Source organism: Sminthopsis crassicaudata, chromosome 3, assembly GCF_048593235.1.
Source record: "Sminthopsis crassicaudata isolate SCR6 chromosome 3, ASM4859323v1, whole genome shotgun sequence".
Classification (NCBI taxonomy): domain Eukaryota; kingdom Metazoa; phylum Chordata; class Mammalia; order Dasyuromorphia; family Dasyuridae; genus Sminthopsis; species Sminthopsis crassicaudata.
In genome coordinates this window covers 364,468,172-364,490,396 of record NC_133619.1, presented here as the reverse complement: position 1 = coordinate 364,490,396, position 22,225 = coordinate 364,468,172, and the positions used below count along the sequence as shown (strand labels likewise).

At 34.0% G+C, this 22,225-nt stretch overlaps 1 protein-coding gene across 2 annotated transcripts in view; it reads left to right on the top strand.

The window, feature by feature from the left end:
• Positions 1-22,225, top strand: part of EPB41L5 (erythrocyte membrane protein band 4.1 like 5) — a 127,205-nt gene that overhangs the window by 34,396 nt on the left and 70,584 nt on the right. For both annotated transcript variants that reach the window (XM_074301804.1, XM_074301805.1), the window contains exon 3: positions 6,251-6,355. In XM_074301804.1, coding sequence (XP_074157905.1) covers positions 6,251-6,355 — 105 coding nt within the window. The remainder of the gene's footprint in view (positions 1-6,250; positions 6,356-22,225) is intronic.

The following is a 22,225-nucleotide window of genomic DNA, read 5'->3' as shown; positions in this document are numbered from 1 at the left end:
TAAATTAACACCAAAAGAGAACATTTCTGTATACAAAGTACAAGAGAAAAATATGATTTTTTTTTGAGAAAGTAAAAATTTCTATTATATATAACTTGTTTTTTTGAAATATATGGAAATTATCCTGTTACTAAGCTGCTATTCTTGGCAGTTTCCTTTTAAATTGTCTTCTATTCCCCATTTTTAAATATGCTTCTACAATCTTATTTCTTTTCTTTATTCATGGGAACAGTATTGCTAGCTCCCTTAAGTGAAAAGGTGAAAAGAAGGTCCTTATAACAAACAAACAAAACAAATCCACACTTTTGTCAAGTTCGAAAACATATGTATAAAACCTTTTAAATTTAATATCAAATATAATTTTTAAAGAAGATTTCAATGAAAGGGAATTTGATTTAAGACTCAACTTTCAAATTCATTTGTTGTATATTTTGTTTTAGATTTATCATTTGAAAGTATACAAAAATATTTGGATTTAATTTGAACGATAAAAAGCAAAATTTAACATGAAATGCATTATTTTAAAATTAATTTTTTTATGAGCAAAGTCAAGTAGAAGAGGGGAGGGAATTGGGGTTAAGTGACTTTCCCGGGCTCACACAGTTACTAAGTATTTGAGGCTGGATTTGAACTCTGATCCTCCTCATTCCAGGGGCAGTGCTTTATTCCTTTCACCATCTAGCTGCCCTTGCAAGTAGATATTAAACCTAATAAGATATATGCATATCAATACTTTTAATTGCCAAGCTTCCTGAGCAGCTGTATTATAGTGAAAAGAACACAATTTATAGTCATAAAGTCCTGGGTTTCATTTTTTAAAAATAGCTTTTTATTAACAAAACATATGCTTGGGTAATTTTTCAACATTGTCCCTTGCAATCACTTCTGTTCCAACTTTTCCCTTCCTTCCCTCCACCCCCTCCCCTAGATGGCAGGCAGTCTCATACATGTTAAACATGTTAAAGTATATTTTAGATACAATATATGTGTGCAGATCTGTACAGTTCTCTTGTTGCACAAGAAAAATCAGATTTAGAAGGTAAAAATAACCTGAGAAGAAAAACAAAAATGCAAGTAGTCCACATTCATTTCCCAGTATTCTTTCTCTGGGTGTAGCTGATTCTGCCCATCATTAATCAATTGGAACTGAATTGAATCTTCTCCTTGTCGAAGATATCCACTTTCATCAGAATATATCCTTATAGAGTATTGTTGTTGAAGTGTATAATGATCTCCTGGTTCTGCTCATTTCGCTTACATCAGTTCATGTAAGTCTCTCCAGGCCATTATGAAATCATCTTGTTGATCATTTCTCATGCAACAATAATATTCCATAACATTCATATACAACAATTTACCCAACCATTCTCCAATTGATGGAGAATTTCTAGTTTCTCCAATTGAAAGAGAATTTCTGATTCTCAATTTCTAGTTTCTAGCCACTATATAAAGGGCTGCCATTTTGGCACATACAGGTCCCTTTCCCTTCTTTAATATCTCTTTGGGATAGAAGCCCAGTAGTAGCACTACTGGATCAAAGGGTATGCACAGTTTGATAACTTTTTGGGCATAGTTCCAAATTGCTCTCCAGAATGGTCGGATTCTTTCACAACTCCACCAACAATGCATCAGTGTCCCAGTTTTCCTGCATCCCCTCTAACATTTCATCATTATCTTTTCCTGTCATCTTAGCCAATCTGACAGGTGTGTAGTGGTATCTCAGGGTTGTCTTAATTTGCATTTCTCTGATCAATAGTGATTTGGAACATCCTTTCATATGAGTAGAAATAGTTTCAATTTCATCATTCGAAAATTGTCTGTTCATATCCTTTAACCATTTATCAATTGGAGAATGGCTTGATTTCTTATAAATTAGTCAAATCTCTATATCTCATTTTGGAAATGAGGCCTTTATCAGAACCTTTGAATGTAAAAATGTTTTCCCAGTTTGTTGCTTCCCTTCTAATCTTGTTTGCATTAGTTTTGTTTGTTTCATTGCATTTTTATTCTAGTAATTATTTGGGATTTTCATTTTTAGCTTGACATTATTAGTTTTTAGCATTATTTACATTATTAGTTTTTAAATCTTAAGATAAATAATTTTCTGGCTCTGAATCTTGATAACAGTATTTTTTAAATGTTGGTAATTGTAATGGCATCATATGTCACAGGGTTTTTGTGAGAATCAAATTAGATGTTAATTGCTTGATAATTCATAAAGTGCTATAAATGTCAGTTCTTAGATAAGTTGTGAAAAACCAGTGTTATAACTGTCAATTTTTTTTTTTTTTTAATGCCAAGAGATAAGCATTTTGGTTTTGAATTGTGCTTAATGAACTTGGCCTTTCCTAAACAGCTACTCTTTTTAAAAACTCATGAATTGGTTCCCCTTTACCCCTGCCCTGCCTATTTTAAGGAAATCTGGTTAAAATGGTTGTGAAGGAAAGTTAATGTCTTAAGTAAATTCAGAATGTCAGTGAACAATGGCTAAAAACCCTGCCAATTCAATAAATATTAACCTTCTATTTGCTAGGCATTCGTATTAAAAAAAATAAGTTATGGTACAGTCCCAAGGATCTGACATTTTACTTTAGAGGAGGAAAAGAGAAAAGGGAGAGAAGGCTATAGATATAGCTAGCTAATTCAAGATTAGCTATGATTAATGATAATGAAAAAGAGACACATGATAGTTTCTAGGAAAATTTGAGGAGGAAAAGAACATTTCTCCACATTTTCTTATTTTAAAAAAAAAGGACAGTTTTAAAACCCATATTTGACAACCATTATTTCAAGACACGTAAAATTTTTTTTGAGCATTCTATCAAATCTTTCCAGTGATATCATTGGCTGGATAGATTTCTAGTATAATTTACTTAAGGAACATTTAACTGGAAGAATAAAATTTAATTATTAAAAAAACCCTTCTAACCTTTTTCTATTATTACAATTATCAACTGCTTTAATCTTGTATCGATGTTTATACAATATAACCTTATTTTCCCATGTCTCTAATGTGAATTAAGTTCAAGACAGAGAACTTTAAGATGAGCCGAGAGTGATATGGCAGCCTCAAAGGCTATCACCATCTTTGTCCTGCACTAGGGAAATGATAATACTATTGTCTTTTTTTTTTTTTTTTTTTTCATTTTTCCAAATTATCCCCTCCCTCCCTCCACTCCCCCCTCCCCCCCCATGGCAGGTAATCCCATACATTTTACATGTGTTACAATATAACCTAGATACAATATATGTGTATAAATACCATTTTCTTGTTGCACATTAATTATTAGCTTCCGAAGGTATAAGTAACCTGGGTAGATAGACAGTATTGCTAACAATTTACATTCGCTTCCCAGTGTTCCTTCTCTGGGTATAGTTATTTCTGTCCATCATTGATCAACTGGAAGTGAGTTGGATCTTCTTTATGTTGAAGATTTCCACTTCCGTCAGAATAAATCCTCATACAGTATTGTTGTTGAAGTGTATAGTAATCTTCTGGTTCTGCTCATTTCACTCAGCAACAGTTGATTTAAGTCTCTCCAAGCCTCTCTGTATTCCTCCTGCTGGTCATTTCTTACAGAGCAATAATATTCCATAACCTTCATATACCACAATTTACCCAACCATTCTCCAAATGATGGACATCCATTCAACTTCCAGTTTCTAGCTACAACAAAAAGAGCTGCCACAAACATTTTGGCACATACAGGTCCCTTTCCACTCTTTAGTATTTCTTTGGGATATAATCCCAATAACAGCAATGCTGGGTCAAAGGGTATGCACAGTTTGACAACTTTTTGGGCATAGTTCCAAATTGCTCTCCAGAATGGCTGGATTCTTTCACAACTCCACCAACAATGTATCAGTGTCCCAGTTTTCCCACATCCCCTCCAACATTCATCATTATTTGTTCCTGTCATCTTAGCCAATCTGACAGGTGTGTAGTGGTATCTCAGAGTTGTCTTAATTTGCATTTCTCTGATCAGTAGTGATTTGGAACACTCATATGAGTGGAAATAGTTTCAATTTCATCATCTGAGAACTGATAATACTATTGTCTTGTGATTTACCCTTGTCAGACCACATTTCAAATCCTATGTTCAGTGCTAAGCATTATGTTTTGGGAAAGATTTTTACAAATTTGGAGAATGTTCAGAGTATGATTAGATTGCTGAAAAATCTTGAGATTATATAAAGATCTTTTGAGGAATCTAAGCATGAATTGCCTAAAGAAGAGAAGATTTGAAGGTAGGAGGGATGTGGTAACTGTGATCAAATATTTGAAGGGGATGTCTTGTATAGAATAAATAAAACTTGCTCCATTTGACCTCAGAGTGAGAGCTCTGGGTATTATGAGTGCTGGGTATAAGTTGGAGAGAGGTAGATTCAAGGCTGATATGAAAGTTTACTTACTGACAATTAGACTTCCCCCTTACTTGTTCTCCTAAAATGGAATAGGCAGCCTAAATATATAGATGTTTCCTCAGTAGCCTTTGAATAATGATTACTCATTAGGTTTGTAATAGGGGAAATTATTGTTTGGATATAGTTGGACTAAAGAGCTTTCTTTTTAACTTGGAGACTCTGTCACTTTTAGTCTTGTACTACCATTAGTCATCTCTTTACTATTCCCTGCACATTTTGATCACTTACTCACATTTCTCTGCTTTTCCTCATTCTCCTCTGTACCTGGAACTCCCTGTCCTTTCTTTACTATCAATTTAAATCTTATCTCACCCCTTTGTAAAGCTTTTCCTGTTTACACCTATCTTTAAAATCTATAGTAAGTAGCACATAACTGTTAATTAAATAATATTTTGTAATTAATTGTTCAAACTTTCTGTTAAGTCAGAAGTTCTTTTTTTTTTTAAATAGCTTTTTATTTACAAGATATATGCATAGGTAATTTTTCAGCATTGACAATTGCAAAACCTTTTTTTCCAATTTTAACCCTCCTTTCTTCTACCCCTCCCCCAGATGACAGGTAGACCAATACATGTTAAATGTGTTAAAGTCTATGTTAAATTTTATACATATATATATATATATATATATATGTGTGTGTGTGTGTGTGTGTGTGTGTGTGTGTGTGTATGTATAACAGTTATTTTGCTGTACACAAAGAATTGGACTTTGAAATAGTGTAAAATTAATCAGAGAAGGAAATAAAAAATGCAGGAGGACAAAAATAGAGGGATTGGGAATTCTATGTATTGGTTCATAGTCATCTCCCAGAGTTCTTTAGCTGGGTGTAGCTGGTTCAGTTCATTACTGCTCTATTGGAACTGATTTGGTTCATCTCATTGTTAAAGAGGGCCATGTCCATTAGAATTGATCATCATATAGTATTGTTATTGAAGTATATAATGCTCTCCTGGTCCTGCTTATTTCACTCAGCATAAGTTCATGTAAGTCTCTCCAGGCCTTTCTGAAATAATCCTGTTGGTCATTTCTTACAGAACAATAATATTCCATAACATTCATATACCTCAATTTATTCATCCATTCTCTAATTGATGGTCATCCACTCAGTTTCCAGTTTCTGCCCACTACAAGAAGGCTGCCACAAACATTCTTGCAGATATAGGTCTCTTTCCCTTTTTAATGTCTTTTGGGGATATAAGCCCAGTAGTTAACACTGCTGGATCAAAGGGTATGCACAGTTTGATAACTTTTTGAGTATAGTTCCAAATTGCTCTCCAGAATGGCTAGATGTATTTACAATTCCACCAACAATGTATCAGTGTCCCAGTTTTCCCACATCCCCTCCAACATTCTGCATTACTTTCCCTGTCATTCTAGCCAATCTAAGTCAGAAGTTCTTTAAGGTCACAAATCTTTCTGCTTTGCTATTTGAAATTCTCTATAATGCATTGCATAGTAGTAGGCATTTGACAGAAGCTCAGCACTTATTGATTTAGTTGATTTTTTAAAAATTCAAATGAATTGGTCTAAACTCATGATTGAAATGGTTTGGGGAACTCCTGGAAAGAAAATTATCTCTACTAGTTTAGATGGGCAGTAGTTCTATAAACTTAATTATGTCTGCTTTTTCAAGCTTTTATGAAAGCCTTCTCAATAATCAAATCCCAGTCCATTCATAGATGCTGGTGACTGTATTTTTGAATGTGATTGCAAATAGGGCTTTTTAAAAAATATTGTAGATAACTAATTTGTATCTACTTTTTTGTTCAGTCTAAGGGTTCTGTTAATCCACACTCTTACATTAATTTATGTTTCGCGATTTCAGAAAAAAGCCAAAGGACAAGCGCTTTTTGACCAGATCATGTACCATTTGGACCTGATTGAAAGTGACTATTTTGGACTGAGATTTATGGATTCAGCTCAAGTGGCAGTGAGTAAAAATCTCTAGAATTCCACATGTAAAACAAGTCGAGTTTTCCAAATTTGGTCAGTTTAGGCAAAATTGTCTTCTTGTCTTATCTTTTTAAAGTATTCATGGTGTAGTGGGTAAAAAAGTTGCTCCTTAGAGTCAGGAAGACTGGCCAGATCACATGATTGAGGCAATCCATCATTCTTAGTTAAAGAAGAAATACTTATTTCATTGAAAGAGGGAATACCTTCACTGGGAATTCCATATGCCATTAAAGGATAGAATCACTGCCCCGTATCATATTCCTTTTCTTTCTCTCTCTCCCCCCTCTCCCCTTTTCTTGATTTTATCCTTGTTGCTTTCTTTGCCAAAATTTTTTGATTGAAAAAAATACTGCCATCTTTTTCAACTCAACTATGGCCTTGGTTCTTTGGAATCTATTTTTATCTGTTTTGTGGCATTGATTGAACAATATGGTATATTTCTTTTTTTTTTAAATAATTCTTTATTTTATACTGGCTTTCTATAAGTATAGCTTGCTTGCTTTCAGAATTGTCCTGTATGTTTTTTCTTCCTCTTTTTATTTCCTCTTCTGTTGTCTTCTGTTCATTTTCTATCTTATCCTTATCCTTTCTTTCTATCTTCCCCTTTAGGGAAACAAGGATCTTTTAACAAATGTGCTTAAACAAGCAAAACAAATTTCTTTGTTGACTGTATCTGAAAATATATGCTTTATTCTGAATCTTGAATTCATTGATTCTTTTTTTCAAGAAGTTCTTTGGAATTGTGTTTGGCCATTACATTGATCAGAATTCTCAAGACATTCAAAGTTGTTTTTGTTATTTTGTTATTGTACATAGTGTTCTCCAAGTCTGCTTCACTTTATTCTGCATCTGTTCATACAAATTTTTCCAGGTTTCTCTGAAATTGTGCTGTCTTTTTTTTTTTTTTTTTTTTTTGGTGGTATAATAATATTCCATTACACTCATATTCCACAGTTTGTTCAGCTATTTCCCATTTTCTGGTCTTCTCTCCTCCTTTTCCCCCTCCCCCCATTTCTAGTTCTTTGCCACTTAAAAAAGAACTGCTATAAATATTTTTGTATATAAAGAGTAAAATTACTTTTTTTTTTTTTTTAACCATGTGGTTCTTGCAAATTTTCCTTCATTTCTCTGTATTCCTTTCTTATCATTTTACTTCATTGCCATATTCTGTTATTTATATACCATGGGTTTTTCAGACATTCTTCAATTGTTGTGCACCCACTTTTTTTTTTTTTTTTTTTTTTTTTAAGCTCTTGCTGCCTTGTGCATGAGTATTTTTAAAAATGTTTCAGGATTTTTTTTCAGTTGCAAAATAAACTTTTTTTTCTGAAGAAATAGAATTATATTTGCCAAATTTTCCTAGGTCAGCGTAGGAAGATTGGCCAGAAAATACTAATGAACAACCACATTAATAAAACAATGCTAGCATTTACACAGTGCTTTAAGATTTGTAAATTACTTTACAAATATTGTCTTTTTTTTTTTTTTTTTTTTTTTTTTTTGTCTTCACAATTATCCAAGGAAGCAGGAACCATTATTATCCTCATTTTAGAGGCAAATAGGTTAGACAACAAGTTCACAAAGATAGTAAGTGACTGAAAGTGGATTTGAACTCAGGTCTTCTTCTAGAATCAGCACTGTGCATTGTAGTACCACGCTGTGGCAGATTGGCTTTCTCTCTTATGGTAAGGAGAAGAATTTTGTGGCTCTATGGCTGCACTTTATGTAGGTTCTTTTTCCAGATTTCTGTGATTTGGTGTAACAATGACTTAGTTGATTTCTATTTAAGAATGATAAGATTTATTTCTAACATAACCTAACAAGAATCTGCTATTCAGGTGAGAAGAATAGGTGAGTACAGGGGCAGATGACTCACATCTCCTTATAAAAACCAGAAAGGATGAGGTATGAATAATGTGTTACCTTTCTTAGATTTCATTGCATTTAGAGCTGGAGGGACCTTAGAAGTAATCTAGTTCAAGCCCTTTACTTTATAGATAAGGAAATTGAGTCACAGACAAATTATTTGCTTGAAGTCTCATGGTTAGTTTCAGAACCAGGATTTGAACTGTAATTCTCTATGCATAGAAAGCTGACTCATGAATAACTCCCATGATGGTAATAAGCATTTATCAGTTTCATTCTTTGTAATGTTATTGGTGCATTTGATATTGAATAACTTTTTTTTTTTTCTTTTGAATTTTCTTGGTACTGTTCCCTCATGCTTCTCCTTCCTGTCCAGCTGCTCCTTGAGATCCCTTGCTAGTCTTTGCAGTCTTCCTAACTTTGAATATACCTGAAACTGGGTTCTTTTCTTTCTTTAAACTAGACCTCTCCCTAGACCTTTTCTTATTGACCCAATAAGCAGCCATCACTTTAACTATCATCTCCATTTATATTAGTGTCAGATCTTTATATCTGGCCTTTTCTCTCTCCTGAACTCTAGTTCAGTCTTTCTAACTGCCTATTGTATATCTGAGGCTGGATTTGAACTTGATTCTGTCTATTCCATTATACTGCTCGCTGCTTCATACTTGTTATGAAGGGTTTTCTTTACTTGATACAGAAATCTGCCTTTCTTCATGTTCCCAATGCTTATTTAAGCCCTTAGGACCAAGTATAACAATCTTAACTCTTCTATTTCTGAAAGAACTTGAAATTAATGTTCAAGCCCTACTTAAGTCTTTTTTTTTTTTTTTCTTTTTTCTTTTTTTTTGAGGCTGGGGTTAAGTGACTTGCCCAGGGTCACACAGCTAGGAAGTGTTAAGTGTCTGAGACCAGATTTGAACTTGGGTCCTCCTGATTTCAGGGCTGGTGCTCTATCCACTGCGCCACATAGCTGCCCCTCTACTTAAGTTTTGTTTCCTTTAGACTAAACATCCCTATTTTTTTCAACCAATCCCCTTTATAAAGCTTCTTCTTTTGGATCCTTCTCCTATTATTATTCCCTACATTCTCTGCTAATAAGAATCTGAGTTACCTTTCATCTCAGTAGTTTCCAGAGGATTCTAACTCATCCTCCTTTAAAAATAACTACCATTTAATTACTTTTTATGCAGAAAGTATTATGATGTATTCCAGGGGAAAACAGAGAAATCCCTACTGCCATAGAATTTAAGATATAGTAGGGGGCACTAATACAATTAAAAAAAAAAAAAAACCAATTTAGATCAAATGGGTTAATATATGTAAAATGCTTTGTAAACTTTAAAGAGCTAGGCTTATTTTGCCTAAGAGAACAAAGTACTATTTAATTAAAATATGTGAAAGGAAAAAATATTTCTAGTTTGGGGGCAAATTTCTGTAGAAATTGAAAGATTTTTAGGGGAGGAAAATAATGTTTTATTTGGGGTCTAAAGGAAGAATATAGTTTATCATAGATAAGAAGTTGTAAATGAGCCATAAAGAAGTAGCGGCATGGTATAGAAAGAGACAATAGACTTGAAATCAAAAGCTGTCTCAGCTCAAATGAAATAGAGCAGAGAAACAGATTTTATATCACATAAAGAACACTTGCATGATGAATATGAGGTGCTCCAAAGGATAAAGCCTAGAATCAGGAAAAACTGACTTCAACCTGACTTCAGATAGTAGCTGTTGTTTTATGAAAAAAAAAAAAGAAAAGAAAAGAAAGAAAGCCAAATTGCCATTATTAAAAATGAAAAGGGTGAATGTACTACCAAAGAAGATAAAATTAAAACAATTATTAGGAGCTATTTTGCCAATTATGTGCCAATAAATCTGATAATCTAAATGAAATGGACAAATACTTGCATAAATATAATTTGCCCAGATGAATAGAATAGAAAAATAGAATACTGAAATAATCTAATCATAAAAAAAAAAAATGAACAAGACATAAATAAACTCCCTAAGAAAAAACTTAAGGACTAGATGGATTTACAAGTGAATTCTACCAGACATTGAAAGAACAATTAATTTTAGTGCTAAATAAACTATTTGGAAAAATAGGCATAAAAAGAATCCTGCTAAATCTCTTTTATAACACAATATGGTTTTGGTGACTAAAGTAGAAAGAGCAAAAAACAGATAAAAGAAAACTATAGACCAATTTCCCAATGAATAATGATGTAAATTTTTTTTTAAGAATAGTTTTTTTTCCTAAAATGTATGCAAAGATAATTTTTAACATTCATCCTTTCAAAACCTTGTGTTCCAAATTTTTTCCCTTCCTTCCCCTACTTCCTCCCCTAGACAACAAGCAATCCAGTGTATGTTAAAACATATACAATTCTTCTATACATATGTCAACATTTATCATGCTTGCTGCACAAGAAAAAAAACAGATCAAGAGGGGAAAATTTGAGAGAGGAAAAAAAAACAAAACAAGCAAACAACTTTAGGTGAAAATACTATGTGGTGATTCACATTCAGTTCCAAAAGTTCTCTTTCTGGATGTAGATGCCTCTTTCTATCCTAAGTCTATTGGAATTGACCTGAATCATTTCATTATTGACATCAGAGTTGATCATCGCATAATCTTCTTCTTCTTGTGTATCAATTCATGCAAGTCTCTCCAGGCCTTTCTGAAATCATGCTGATTATGCAGGATGATTTCAGAGAATCCTGGAGAGACTTGCATGAACTGATGCTGATTGAAATGAGCAAAACCAGGAGATCATTATACATGACAACAAGAAGATTATATGATGATCATTTCTGATGGACATGACTCTCATCAACAATGAGGTGATTCAGACAGGTTCCATCCAATGTTATTGTGATGAAGAAAGTTATTTGTACCCAGAGAGAATAATATTCCATTACATTCATATACTTTAACTTACTCAGGCATTCCCCAACTGCTGGGCATTCATTCATTTTCCAGTTCTTTGCCACTACAAAAAAGTGTTGTTGGTTGTTGTTGTTGAATACACATTTCTCTTTTTTGTTTTGTCTTTTGTGGGGGGAGGTTGGCTGAGGCAATTGGGATTAAGTAACTTGCCCAGAGTCACACAGCTTGAGATGTTAAGTATCTGAGGCCAGATTTGAACTCAGGTCCTCCTGACTTCATGGCTGGTGCTCTATCCACTGTGCCACCTAGCTGCCCCAGCCATTTCTCTTTTTTATGATCTCTTTGTGAGACAGTCCTAGTAGAGACACTGCTGGATCAAAGGGTATGGACAGTTTGATAGCCCTTTAGGAATATGTTGTGTTCTGCTTTCTAGAGCTCCCAAATTGGGGTGACAAAACATACCGTTGCTTTCCAGAACCCCTACATGGGGGAATTCAAATATACCTTCCTAGTGGAGAAGTGATGAGGCGGGACTGGTGGGAAACTGGAGTCCATTTATTTCAAGGACTTTCCCCTTTAAATAATGTAACCAAAACAAAAAAAAAAAAAAAAAAAAAAAAAACTGTACCTCAAAGTTGTTTAATTTACATTTCTCTAATCAATAGTGATTTAAAGCATTTTTTTCATATGACTAGAAGTGGCTTTAATTTCTTCTTTTGAAAATTATCTGCTCATATCCTTTGACCATTTATCAATTAGAGAACGGCATGTCTTATAAATTTGATTAGTTCTCTATATTTTAGAAATGAGGCTTTTATTAGAATCCATGGATAGAAATTTTTTTTTTCAGTTTTTTGCTTCCCTTTTAGTCTTGGCTACATTGGTTTTGTTTGTACAAAATCTTTTTATTTTAAAGTAATCAAAGTTGTCCGTTTTGCATTTCTTAATGTTTTCTAGTTCTTCTTTGGCCATAAATTCCTTCCTTTTCCACAGATCTGAGACAAATTATCCTTTGTAGTCCTAATTTCCTTATAATATCATCCTTTATGTTTAAATCATGAACCTATTTTGACCTTGTCTTGATATAGGCTGTTAAATGTTAGTGCCTTGTTTCTGCCATACTGTTTTCCACTTTTCCAAGCAATTTTTGTCAAATAGTGAGTTCTTATCCCAGAAGCTGGAGTCTTTGGGTTTATCAAACACTAGATAACTATAGTCTGTTGTGTCTTATGAGCCTAACTTATTCTACTGATCAACTATTTTATTTCCTAGACAGTACCAAATGGTTTTGATGACTACTGCCTTATAATATAGTTTTATGTCTGATATGGCATTGATGCAAAAAATTTATTTTATTTTATTTTTAATTAATTAATTAATTTTTGCTGAGGCGGTTGATATTAAGTGACTTGCCCAGAGTCACAGAGCTAAAAAGTGGTCACACAACTAAGAAATGTTAAGTGTCTGAGACCAGATTTGAATTCAGATGTGACTTCAGGGCTGGTGCTCTATCCATTGTGCCAACTAACTGCCCTGATGTAAAAATTTTAAAGAAAATAATAGCCGGATTATACCAAACTATGACTGATAGGACTTATATTAGTAATAAAGAGCTGGTTTAATATTTGGAAAATCAGGGCAGCTAGGTGGCGCAGTGGATAGAGCATCAGCCTTGAATTCAGGAGGACCCGAGTTCAAATTTGGTCTCAGGCACTTAATACTTCCTAGCTGTGTGACCCTGGGCAAGTCACTTAACCCCAGCCTCAGGGGGGAAAAAAGAAAGAAAGAAAAAAAATATTTGGAAAATCAGCATAGTTGACCATATTAGTAAAGAAAGTAAAAGTTACATGATTATCTCAAAGGCAGAAAAAGCCAATCTAAGGAGGAAGAAGGAGATCCTGAGAAATGAGGCCATGTGTAAGCTACACTTTCTGGAGGTTTGGCAGTGAAACGAAGGAGGAAGTGGAGGTTTAGCCATAGGTTGGCATGAAGACTTTATTGAAGATATGGGAGGATTTTAACCAACATGTTTGTAGCAGTTGGCTGTTAAGAAATTGGAAATTAAAGGGATGCCCATCAATTGACTAATGGCTGAATAAGTTATGGTATATGAATGTACTGGAATACTTTCTTGAAGAAATAATGAGTAGAATGATTCAGAAAAGTCTGGAAAGACTTATGTGAATTGTACTGGTTGAGTAAGCAGAACTTGGAGAACATTGCACACAGCAGTAGCAACATTGTGTCATGATCAACTATGATAGATTTATCTCTTCTCAGCAAAACAGTAATTTAAGACATTCTAATAGACTTTGGATGGCAAATGCCATCTGCATCTAGAAAACTATAGAGATTGAATGTGGATTAAAGCATACTATTTTCGCTTGTTTTGTTGTAATGTTCTTCTCTAAAATGTAATCATCTCTGGAAGCAGGTTTCTTGGGGAGCTTCTGGAGGCAGCCTTCCTTTCTGTTTAGTATAATAATCACCTCAAATGCAGATAGGAGTTAAAGTCCAAATCCTTTATTGTTTCCGTTAAAGTCTTATCTCCTTCACTTGGGGCTCTGCTAGTTTTCTGGAGGCCTTCTGTGGTCTTGGTTCTGAGAGCTTAAGCTGCCTTCTCTGGCTTGTGAATCTGCTCGACTGAATCCTGGCTTGTAAATCTCCTGAAGTCAATCCTGGTTGAGGCTCCTAGCTTATATATGCTATCTTAAAGGTGTGTATTTTTTTTTTTAATTTTTTTTTAATTTTTTAATTTTTTTAGAATTTTTTTTCACAGTATATATGCATGAGTAATTTTTTTTATAATATTATCTCTTGTATTCATTTTTCCAAATTATCCCCCCCTCCCTCCATTCCCTCCCCCAGTGACAGGCAATCCCATACATTTTACATGTGTTACAATAAAACCTAGATACAATATATGTGTGTAAATACCATTTTCTTGTTGCACATTAAGTATTAGATTCCGAAGGTATAAGTAACCTGGGTAGATAGACAGTAGTGCTAACAATTTACATTCACTTCCCAGTGTTCCTTCTCTGGGTGTAGTTATTTCTGTCCATCATTGATCAACTGGAAGTGAGTTGGATCTTCTTTATGTTGAAGATATCCACTTCCATCAGAATATATCTTCATACAGCATTGAAGTGTACAGCGATCTTCTGGTTCTGTTCATTTCACTCAGCATCAGTTGATGTAAGTCTCTCCAAGCCTCTCTGTATTCCTCCTGCTGGTCATTTCTTACAGAGCAATAGTATTCCATTCTATAACCTTCATATACCATAATTTACCCAACCATTCTCCAATTGATGGGCATCCATTCAACTTCCAGTTTCCAGCTACAACAAAAAGAGCTGCCACAAACATTTTGGCACATACAGGTCCCTTTCCGCTCTTTAGTATTTCTTTGGGATATAAGCCCAATAGCAGCAATGCTGGATCAAAGGGTATGCACAGTTTGATAACTTTTTGGGCATAGTTCCAAATTGCTCTCCAGAGTGGCCGGATTCTTTCACAACTCCAAAAGGTGTGTATCTTGTGGAACTATAGTAAGTACTAAGTACATTACTGAATTAGAGAACTATTAAGTACCATGCTAAATTAGAAAATTATTCTCTCTTTCTTTTGTTTTTAGAACATAGGTGGTCATGACTTCCCTGACTTGTCAAGGAGATGAGAACTCCAAAAAAAAAAAAAAAGGTGATCACGCCTTCCCTGACTGCTCAAAAAAGGGGTGAAAACACCTTAAAAAAAGATGAACATGCTCTCCCTGACATCTCAGGAAGGGAGATAAAAACACCATAGGAAATGAGAAATCAAATCAGCTTAGCAGGTTTCTGAGGGAGCTCACTCTTAAAACAGATATACATAAATCCATCACTATGGGAGGCATTTTACATAAGCACATAGTAACATAACACAGGCCAGGGGTGATGTAACAAATAACATGAATCAACATGAGGAATTATGCATGTCCGTAAGTCCTAGAAATAGTCCAAAAGGAATCTATTGTCCATTAGTTCATGTGCCAGGAATCCAATAATTCCTGCAAGTTTTGAAGTCCTGCAATAGTGTCATCAATAATTTTTCATCTCAAGGAATCCAGTGATTCCTGTTGGTTTTCAAGTCCTGCAACAGTCTCATCTTGTGCTAGGAAATCCAATGATACCTGCAGATTTTTGTTCTTAGGTCTTCTCCTTTTTTTTCAAGGTTTTTCTCTTTTTCTGTCTCTCTGAGCCAGGTGCTATTGGCACCCATCTGATTCCTTCTCCATCTGTAGAGATACAAGCAAAACCCTTTCTCCCAAGCAGTTAACCTATCTAGTCCCTTCTCTTTACCACTTTCTAAATTTCTTCTCATCACAATTACATGGGAGCTGCTTGAACTGGACACTGCCCTTCTGTTGGGTTAAAAGGCCTGTATTTTTCCCAATTGTAATCCCTTTCTGCTATCTGATTGCTTTTCTGCTGATTAATCACATCAGAGTCCTGACCTTCTAAAGACTCTGGGTGTAAACTCAGCTGCCATCATGCCCCACCTGTCTTTTGTATGATTTCTTGGAACTGGGTCCTGCCTCTCTTTTCCCTGGGTCCACTATCAATTTCACTGACTTGGCACCTTGTAAGAATCCTAACATTTTGTTCTTTCTTTCTCATTTTTTTGTCTTTTGTTCTCATTTTTCTTTCACATCATGACTGATACGGAAATGTTTAAAATGATTGTACATTGCAACCTTTCAGATTGCTTGCTGTCTTAAGGAGAGGGAAGTAAGGAGACTAATTTGGAACTCAAAAATCTTACAAAGATGAATGTGGAAAACTATCTTTACATGTAATTGGAAATAAAATACTGTCAAGTTTCCCTCCCCCCCCCCTTCCTTCCAAATGAGAGAAATTGAGGATGGGATTGCTCTGATTATGCCACTTTGACACTCAGAAACCTTCAGGTGCTTGCTCTCCATTATCTGTTAAATAGCAAGATATAATAAGGCATTTAAGGCTTATGACTTGGATCCAGATTACGAGGCCTCTTGCTACAGAAGAAAGAACACCAATTATGGAGTCAGAGGACCTCTATTCAAGTCCTATTTTTGCTATTTAATCCACTGTGCTACCTTGAGTGGTTCACAGCCTTCATGTACCATAATTCCCTTAGCTATAAAATGACAGTGTTCTCAAATTCAAATACAAAGGGATTCTGAGAAGTGTCATTGCCTTAGAAAACTTCAAATTAACACACTCTGTGTTATTTATTTTGTTAAACATTTTCCAGTCATTCTGTAGTCTAGTTTGGGTGGCATTAGGATATTTTGGGGTTATCATATGATCCATGGATTGAAAGTTTGACATCTCTGAATTAGAATATCTCTGAGATCCCTTCCAGCTTTAATGATCCTCTGATATTGTTACATTTTCGTGCTATTCTAGATCTTAGACTTTTCTAGCTAAATTGTATTTTGTTGCATCCCAGCTTTTTACCATCTATATGTAGGAAGGGGCATAAGAAAAAAGAATGTGAATGTGGAAGAAAAAAAGGATGCTCAAATTTGGGAGGAGGGAGAAGATAAAGGGAGGAACACAGATGAAGAAGACAAAGAAAAAGGAAAGACAAAAAGAAAGATGAGGAAAGAGAAAGTGGGATTAGAGATGAGTAGAGTAGAAATGAAGAAATGGATGGTATGGATTTGAGGCTAGTGAACAGGAGTTGAGTATCTGGTCGGTTGATATGGGGGTGGCATAAATCTTCTAACATACTGTAGCCTAAATGCTAATCTTAACATGAAACTCGAACTATAATGTAGCTTAAAACTCTAATTCTCACTATACTTCCTTTTGCCCTAACATTAACCTTAAATTCTAATTTTTTTTCCCCGGAGGCAATTGGGGTTAGTGACTTGCCTAGGGTCATACTGCTGGGAAGTGTTAAGTATCTGAGAACAGATTTGAACTCAAGTCCTCCTGACTTCAGAGCAGATATTTTATCCACTGCACTACCTAGTTGCCTTCCTAAACACTAATCTAAGGATAGTTAGGTTAGAACCATTTTAGTCCTCACCTTAAGCCTGAACTTAATCTTAATTGGCTTTGACTCAGACCTATAGACACTATAGAGTGTCTCCATTTTCTAAATTACAAATTAAGCAGTATTGGAAAAGGCTACCTACAGAAGATAGGATTTTTAGTGGGACTTGAAGGTGGCCCAGGAAGCAAAGATGAAGGGAGCATTCTATGTATAGGAGACCAGCAGTGAAAATACCCAGAGCTAAGTGATGTAGTTAGTCTCTTGTTGAAGAAATAGTAAGGAGGCTAATGATAGCTATGAAGAATATGTGTGTTAGGGATGGAGTAAATGTCTCAGGTCTAAGAAGACTGGAAAGGTTTGGGAGTGGGATTGGTTATGAAGGTTTTTGAACACCAGAGAATCATATTTAATCATGAAGATAATAGGGAACCTTTGGAACTTGTTAAATAAAGGAGCTGGGAGATGATAGAGACTGGAAGGGAGATGTTATGGTCACTGGGATTTGAGGAAAATATTTGGTGGCTTTGCTTCTCTCTTCAAGTGAAAATCTGCCACAACAATTTTCCCAAATTCTCTTTTACACTTAATTCACCTTTCTTCATATCATGGTTGAGTTTGTGTATTTTTATTTTTTATTTTTATTTTTTTACTTTCTAGGTTGCTTGAGATCCAGGTCTGTGTTGTATCCTCTATTAGTTACATACATAAGATGCTTAGTAAATGGTAGTTGAATTGAATTGAAATTATTCATGTGGGAATTATTGAGGAGCAAAAAAGCTTAAAGATAAAAGGACTGAGATGAGGGAAACTTATAGTAAGTGGTCAAGACCGAAGTCCAATTCTTATTCTGATATTATGTTTGAGCTCCAAAAAAGAGGAGCAGCAACTCATCCCTTGATGAAAGGTTTCAAGTGTCAAGTCCCAGGAAATTGTAATCTTTAATTTTCTTGAAGTTGGATAATAAATAATAAATAGCATGTTAGATATAGAGGGGGATTCTAGCTGGCAGTTATATTTTTGCTGATACTTCCCACACACTTTTGTCATAATTAAAAGAAAAATCAGCCTTAAACTTTGGGATTTGCATTTGTCGTGCTTATATGGGTAGAAGTACAAATAGCAGTTTTTACAAATGTCTTAAGAATGTCTGGAAACCAGTTTGCTTTAATATGATCTTTAAGTTTAAAAAAATTACATGTAATTACCTTTTCTGAAAATGACTATGCAAAAAGTCACTGTTATTAAGTAGTATTTCTGATAATTTATAAATATAAATCACTTCCATTTTATTAGTTGTTCATTTGGGCAGTAATATCTTCTCTTTTTATGATATTTTCCCACTTTTTTTATAGGAGTAAACTTGAAAAGGGCAGTGATAAATGAGCTACTGACAATTTTTATTCTTAAGCAAAAGCTTTCCATAATAAACTAATGCCCTTTCCTTTATCTGAGTAATATATGGAGCGTTTATAATCTGCAAAGCACCTTATAAATACATAATAATCCTGACAGCAGCCCTGTGAAATCAGTACTTGAGTGTTATCTCCAGCTTAAAAATAGAGGTGTAGTTAGGAGTGGAGAGAGGAGAGAAAACTAGAGAAAATAACTTAAGATGAGGTTGACTCTAGTTGGCTTCAAAATGGATTTAAGGATTAAAGTATAATCACTCACCCCCATTTTAAACAGTTAAGAAAAAATATTGTAGAATTATGTAGTATTTCATCTAGGATTTAGGGCCAAATAGTGATTTTGGAGCAGCAGGTGGCTTTTTTTCTTGTTTTGTCTGAAAGATGAAATATGACTAGGTAGACTTTCTATAGAGAATTTAGTCAACTGCCAATTACTTTGAACTAATTAAGATTATTTTGGTGCTTTTGTTGATAAATAATGTATACTTTGTGGCTAACTTATAATATTATTATTTGTGAATTGTTTATTTCTCAATTTATGTTACAAGGCCCTATCCCAGTAGTTAGGTTCATTTAAATACAATATTCAAACTTTCTTGGTTCACATTTGTTGCTAAAATCTCTAGAATTTCTGTAGTTTTATAAGTGCTTGTTCTTCTTCTTCTTTTTTTTTTTTTTTTTTCTTTTTCTGAGGCTGGGGTGACTTGCCCAGGGTCACACAGCTAGGAAGTGTTAAGTGTCTGATACCAGATTTGAACTTGGGTCCTCCTGAATTCAGGGCTAGTGCTCTATCCACTACATCACCTAGCTGCCCCCACTTGTTCTTCTTTATATTGGGAAGACCAAGGAAAAGAGTTTTTCTCTCAATTTAAGAATGTTGGAAATGACAGAGTACAGAGTAAAACTTCCCTATAAGAAGCAATAATCTTGCCAGGATTCATGGGAAATTTGGAATTGTATTGCAGCAATAGTATTTTGGGTGGGATTTTTCATAAGAACAGAGCTGGGGAAAGGCATTTATGTACTCTAAGGGAAAGTGTTTTTTGTTTATTTTTTAAAATTCTAAACTTGATAACCAAGTAAAATAAGCATTTCCATTTACAAAGTTAGGATTCTCCCCAAAAGAGGTTTTTACATGAAATTGGGAATAAATCTTATACATTTTATATATATATATATATATCTTATATATGTTATATTGGTGTTCCTGTTAAGTAACATGTGTTTAAAGGCATCCTGTTTTTCTGGCAGGCAAAAAATAAAATTAAAAATTACCAGGAAACTACCTTTTTATCAAATTAGTATGGTCATTATTGAACTTGTCCATCAGTATATATATTTGAGACAGACTATATATACATGGTCCAGAATTTTAACAGGAAGATGGGGAACAGTTTACAGGATTATTTTCAGAAAATTGCAAAGCCCTTAAAATGAACCGAAGGCAATTTTTTTTTCCTTAATACGTTATTTTTCCCAAATACATGTAAAGATAGTTTTCAATATTCATTTTTGTAAAATTTTGTGTTCCAATTTTTTCTCCCTTTTTTAACACTTCTACCCTCTCCCTAAGACACAAGCAATCTGATACAGATTTGCACTATCCTTTGAAACATATTTCTATGTTTGTCATGTTGTGCAAGAAAAATCAGATTAAAAAAAAAAAAGAAAAGAAACCATGAGAGAAAAAAATGAAAATGCTATGCCTCAATCCACATTCAATCTCTGTTTTCTCTCTCTCTGGATATGATTGGTACTTTCTATCCCAAGTCTGTTGGAAGTGCCTTGGACCACTTGCATTGCTGAGAAGAGTCAAGTTCATTACATTTGATCATCACATAATCTTGTTACTGTGTACAATATTCTCTTAGTTCTATTTACTTCACTCAGCATCAATTCATATAGGTCTTTCCAGGTTTTTTCAAAAATCAGCCTGCTCATCATTTCTCATAGAACAGTAATATTCCATTACCTACCATGACTTATTCAATTGTTCCCCAACTGATGGGCATTCTCTCAACTAATCAAAATTTTGAAATCCTCTCTTCCATTTGAAAATGAGTGAGGTCTTTTTATGTTACTATCAACTAGAAGTTTTAAAACCATCATTGAATTTGACAGCACAAACTACTTAACTATATGCCAAAGAAAGCCTTTCTGGCATTAAAAAATACATTTATAAAACTTAATTTTTTTTTTTAGAATTTTTTTTCACAGTATATATGCATGAGTAATTTTTTTTTTTATAATATTATCCCTTGTATTCATTTTTCCAAATTATCCCCCCCTCCCTCCATTCCCTCCCCCCGATGACAGGCAAACCCATACATTTTACATGTGTTACAATAAAACCTAGATACAATATATGTGTGTGTAAATACCATTTTCTTGTTGCACATTAAGTATTAGATTCCGAAGATATAAGTAACCTGGGTAGATAGACAGTAGTGCTAACAATTTACATTCACTTCCCAGTGTTCCTTCTCTGGGTGTAGTTATTTCTGTCCATCATTGATCAACTGGAAGTGAGTTGGATCTTCTTTATGTTGAAGATATCCACTTCCATCAGAATATATCTTCATACAGCATTGAAGTGTACAGCGATCTTCTGGTTCTATTCATTATAAAAATTAATATTGAAAAATGTTATTTGATTTCTATTTTCTCCAGGTCAGTTGCCTATGGCTCTGTTATATACTAGGTTATCTGCTAGGGCAAGCACAACTTGATTCTGATATAGTGCTGAGCAGTTAATTTAGGTAGAGAATAATGTCTAGTGCCATAAGCTATAGAATTTGAAGAAGTTTTCTTCTATGAAGTCTGCCTCTGTTGGATGCTAGAAAATAGTATCAGGAAAACAAAAGGTTCAGAATAGGACATAAATGGCCATCTTGTTCTTGTTGTTACTATATTAAATTTTACATTCACTTAAAAAATTTGTTCATAATAGTTCTTAAAAACATTCATAAATATAACTTACATTTATGAATATAGTTTATGAACATAAGACAAATTCATAATAGTTCAATAATCCTGTCTTGGTTCTTCTTACTTGTTGATTGTCAAGTTGGTAATTTAAAAAATAAAATTAAAAATTACCAGGAAACTATCTTTTTATCAAATTAGTATGGTCATTATTGAACTTGTCCATCAGTATATATATATTTGAGATAGACTATACATACATGGTCCAGAATTTTAACAGGAAGATGGGGAACAGTTTACAGGATTATTTTCAGGAAATTGTAAAGCCCTTAAAATGAACCGAATTTTTTTTTCTTTAAAAAAAATTTTTAAAAAAATTCTGAATTCCTCAAAAAGAGCGTTTTCGCACACAGCAGAATGCAAAAAGTAATCTTCAATTTGATATGAAAGACTCAAATGTGAAACCCCAAATCTCCATTTTTTTAAACTTCTACCAAAAAAAGGTCAGTTTTTTGAATTATCAGTATTTTATCAGGATTGTTGCATGACTGAAAAAAATAAAAATGACTTTCACATTGAAGGCAATGGAGAGGTGGACAAGGGGAATGTGAGCAGGTTGAAACATATAACAAATGAAGATTTTCAAAGAAATGAAGTTAAGGCTGTCCTTGGGTAACATATGACTGGAATAGAAGATAGGTGGGTCCAATGATAAGGGTATGGAATAACAGGT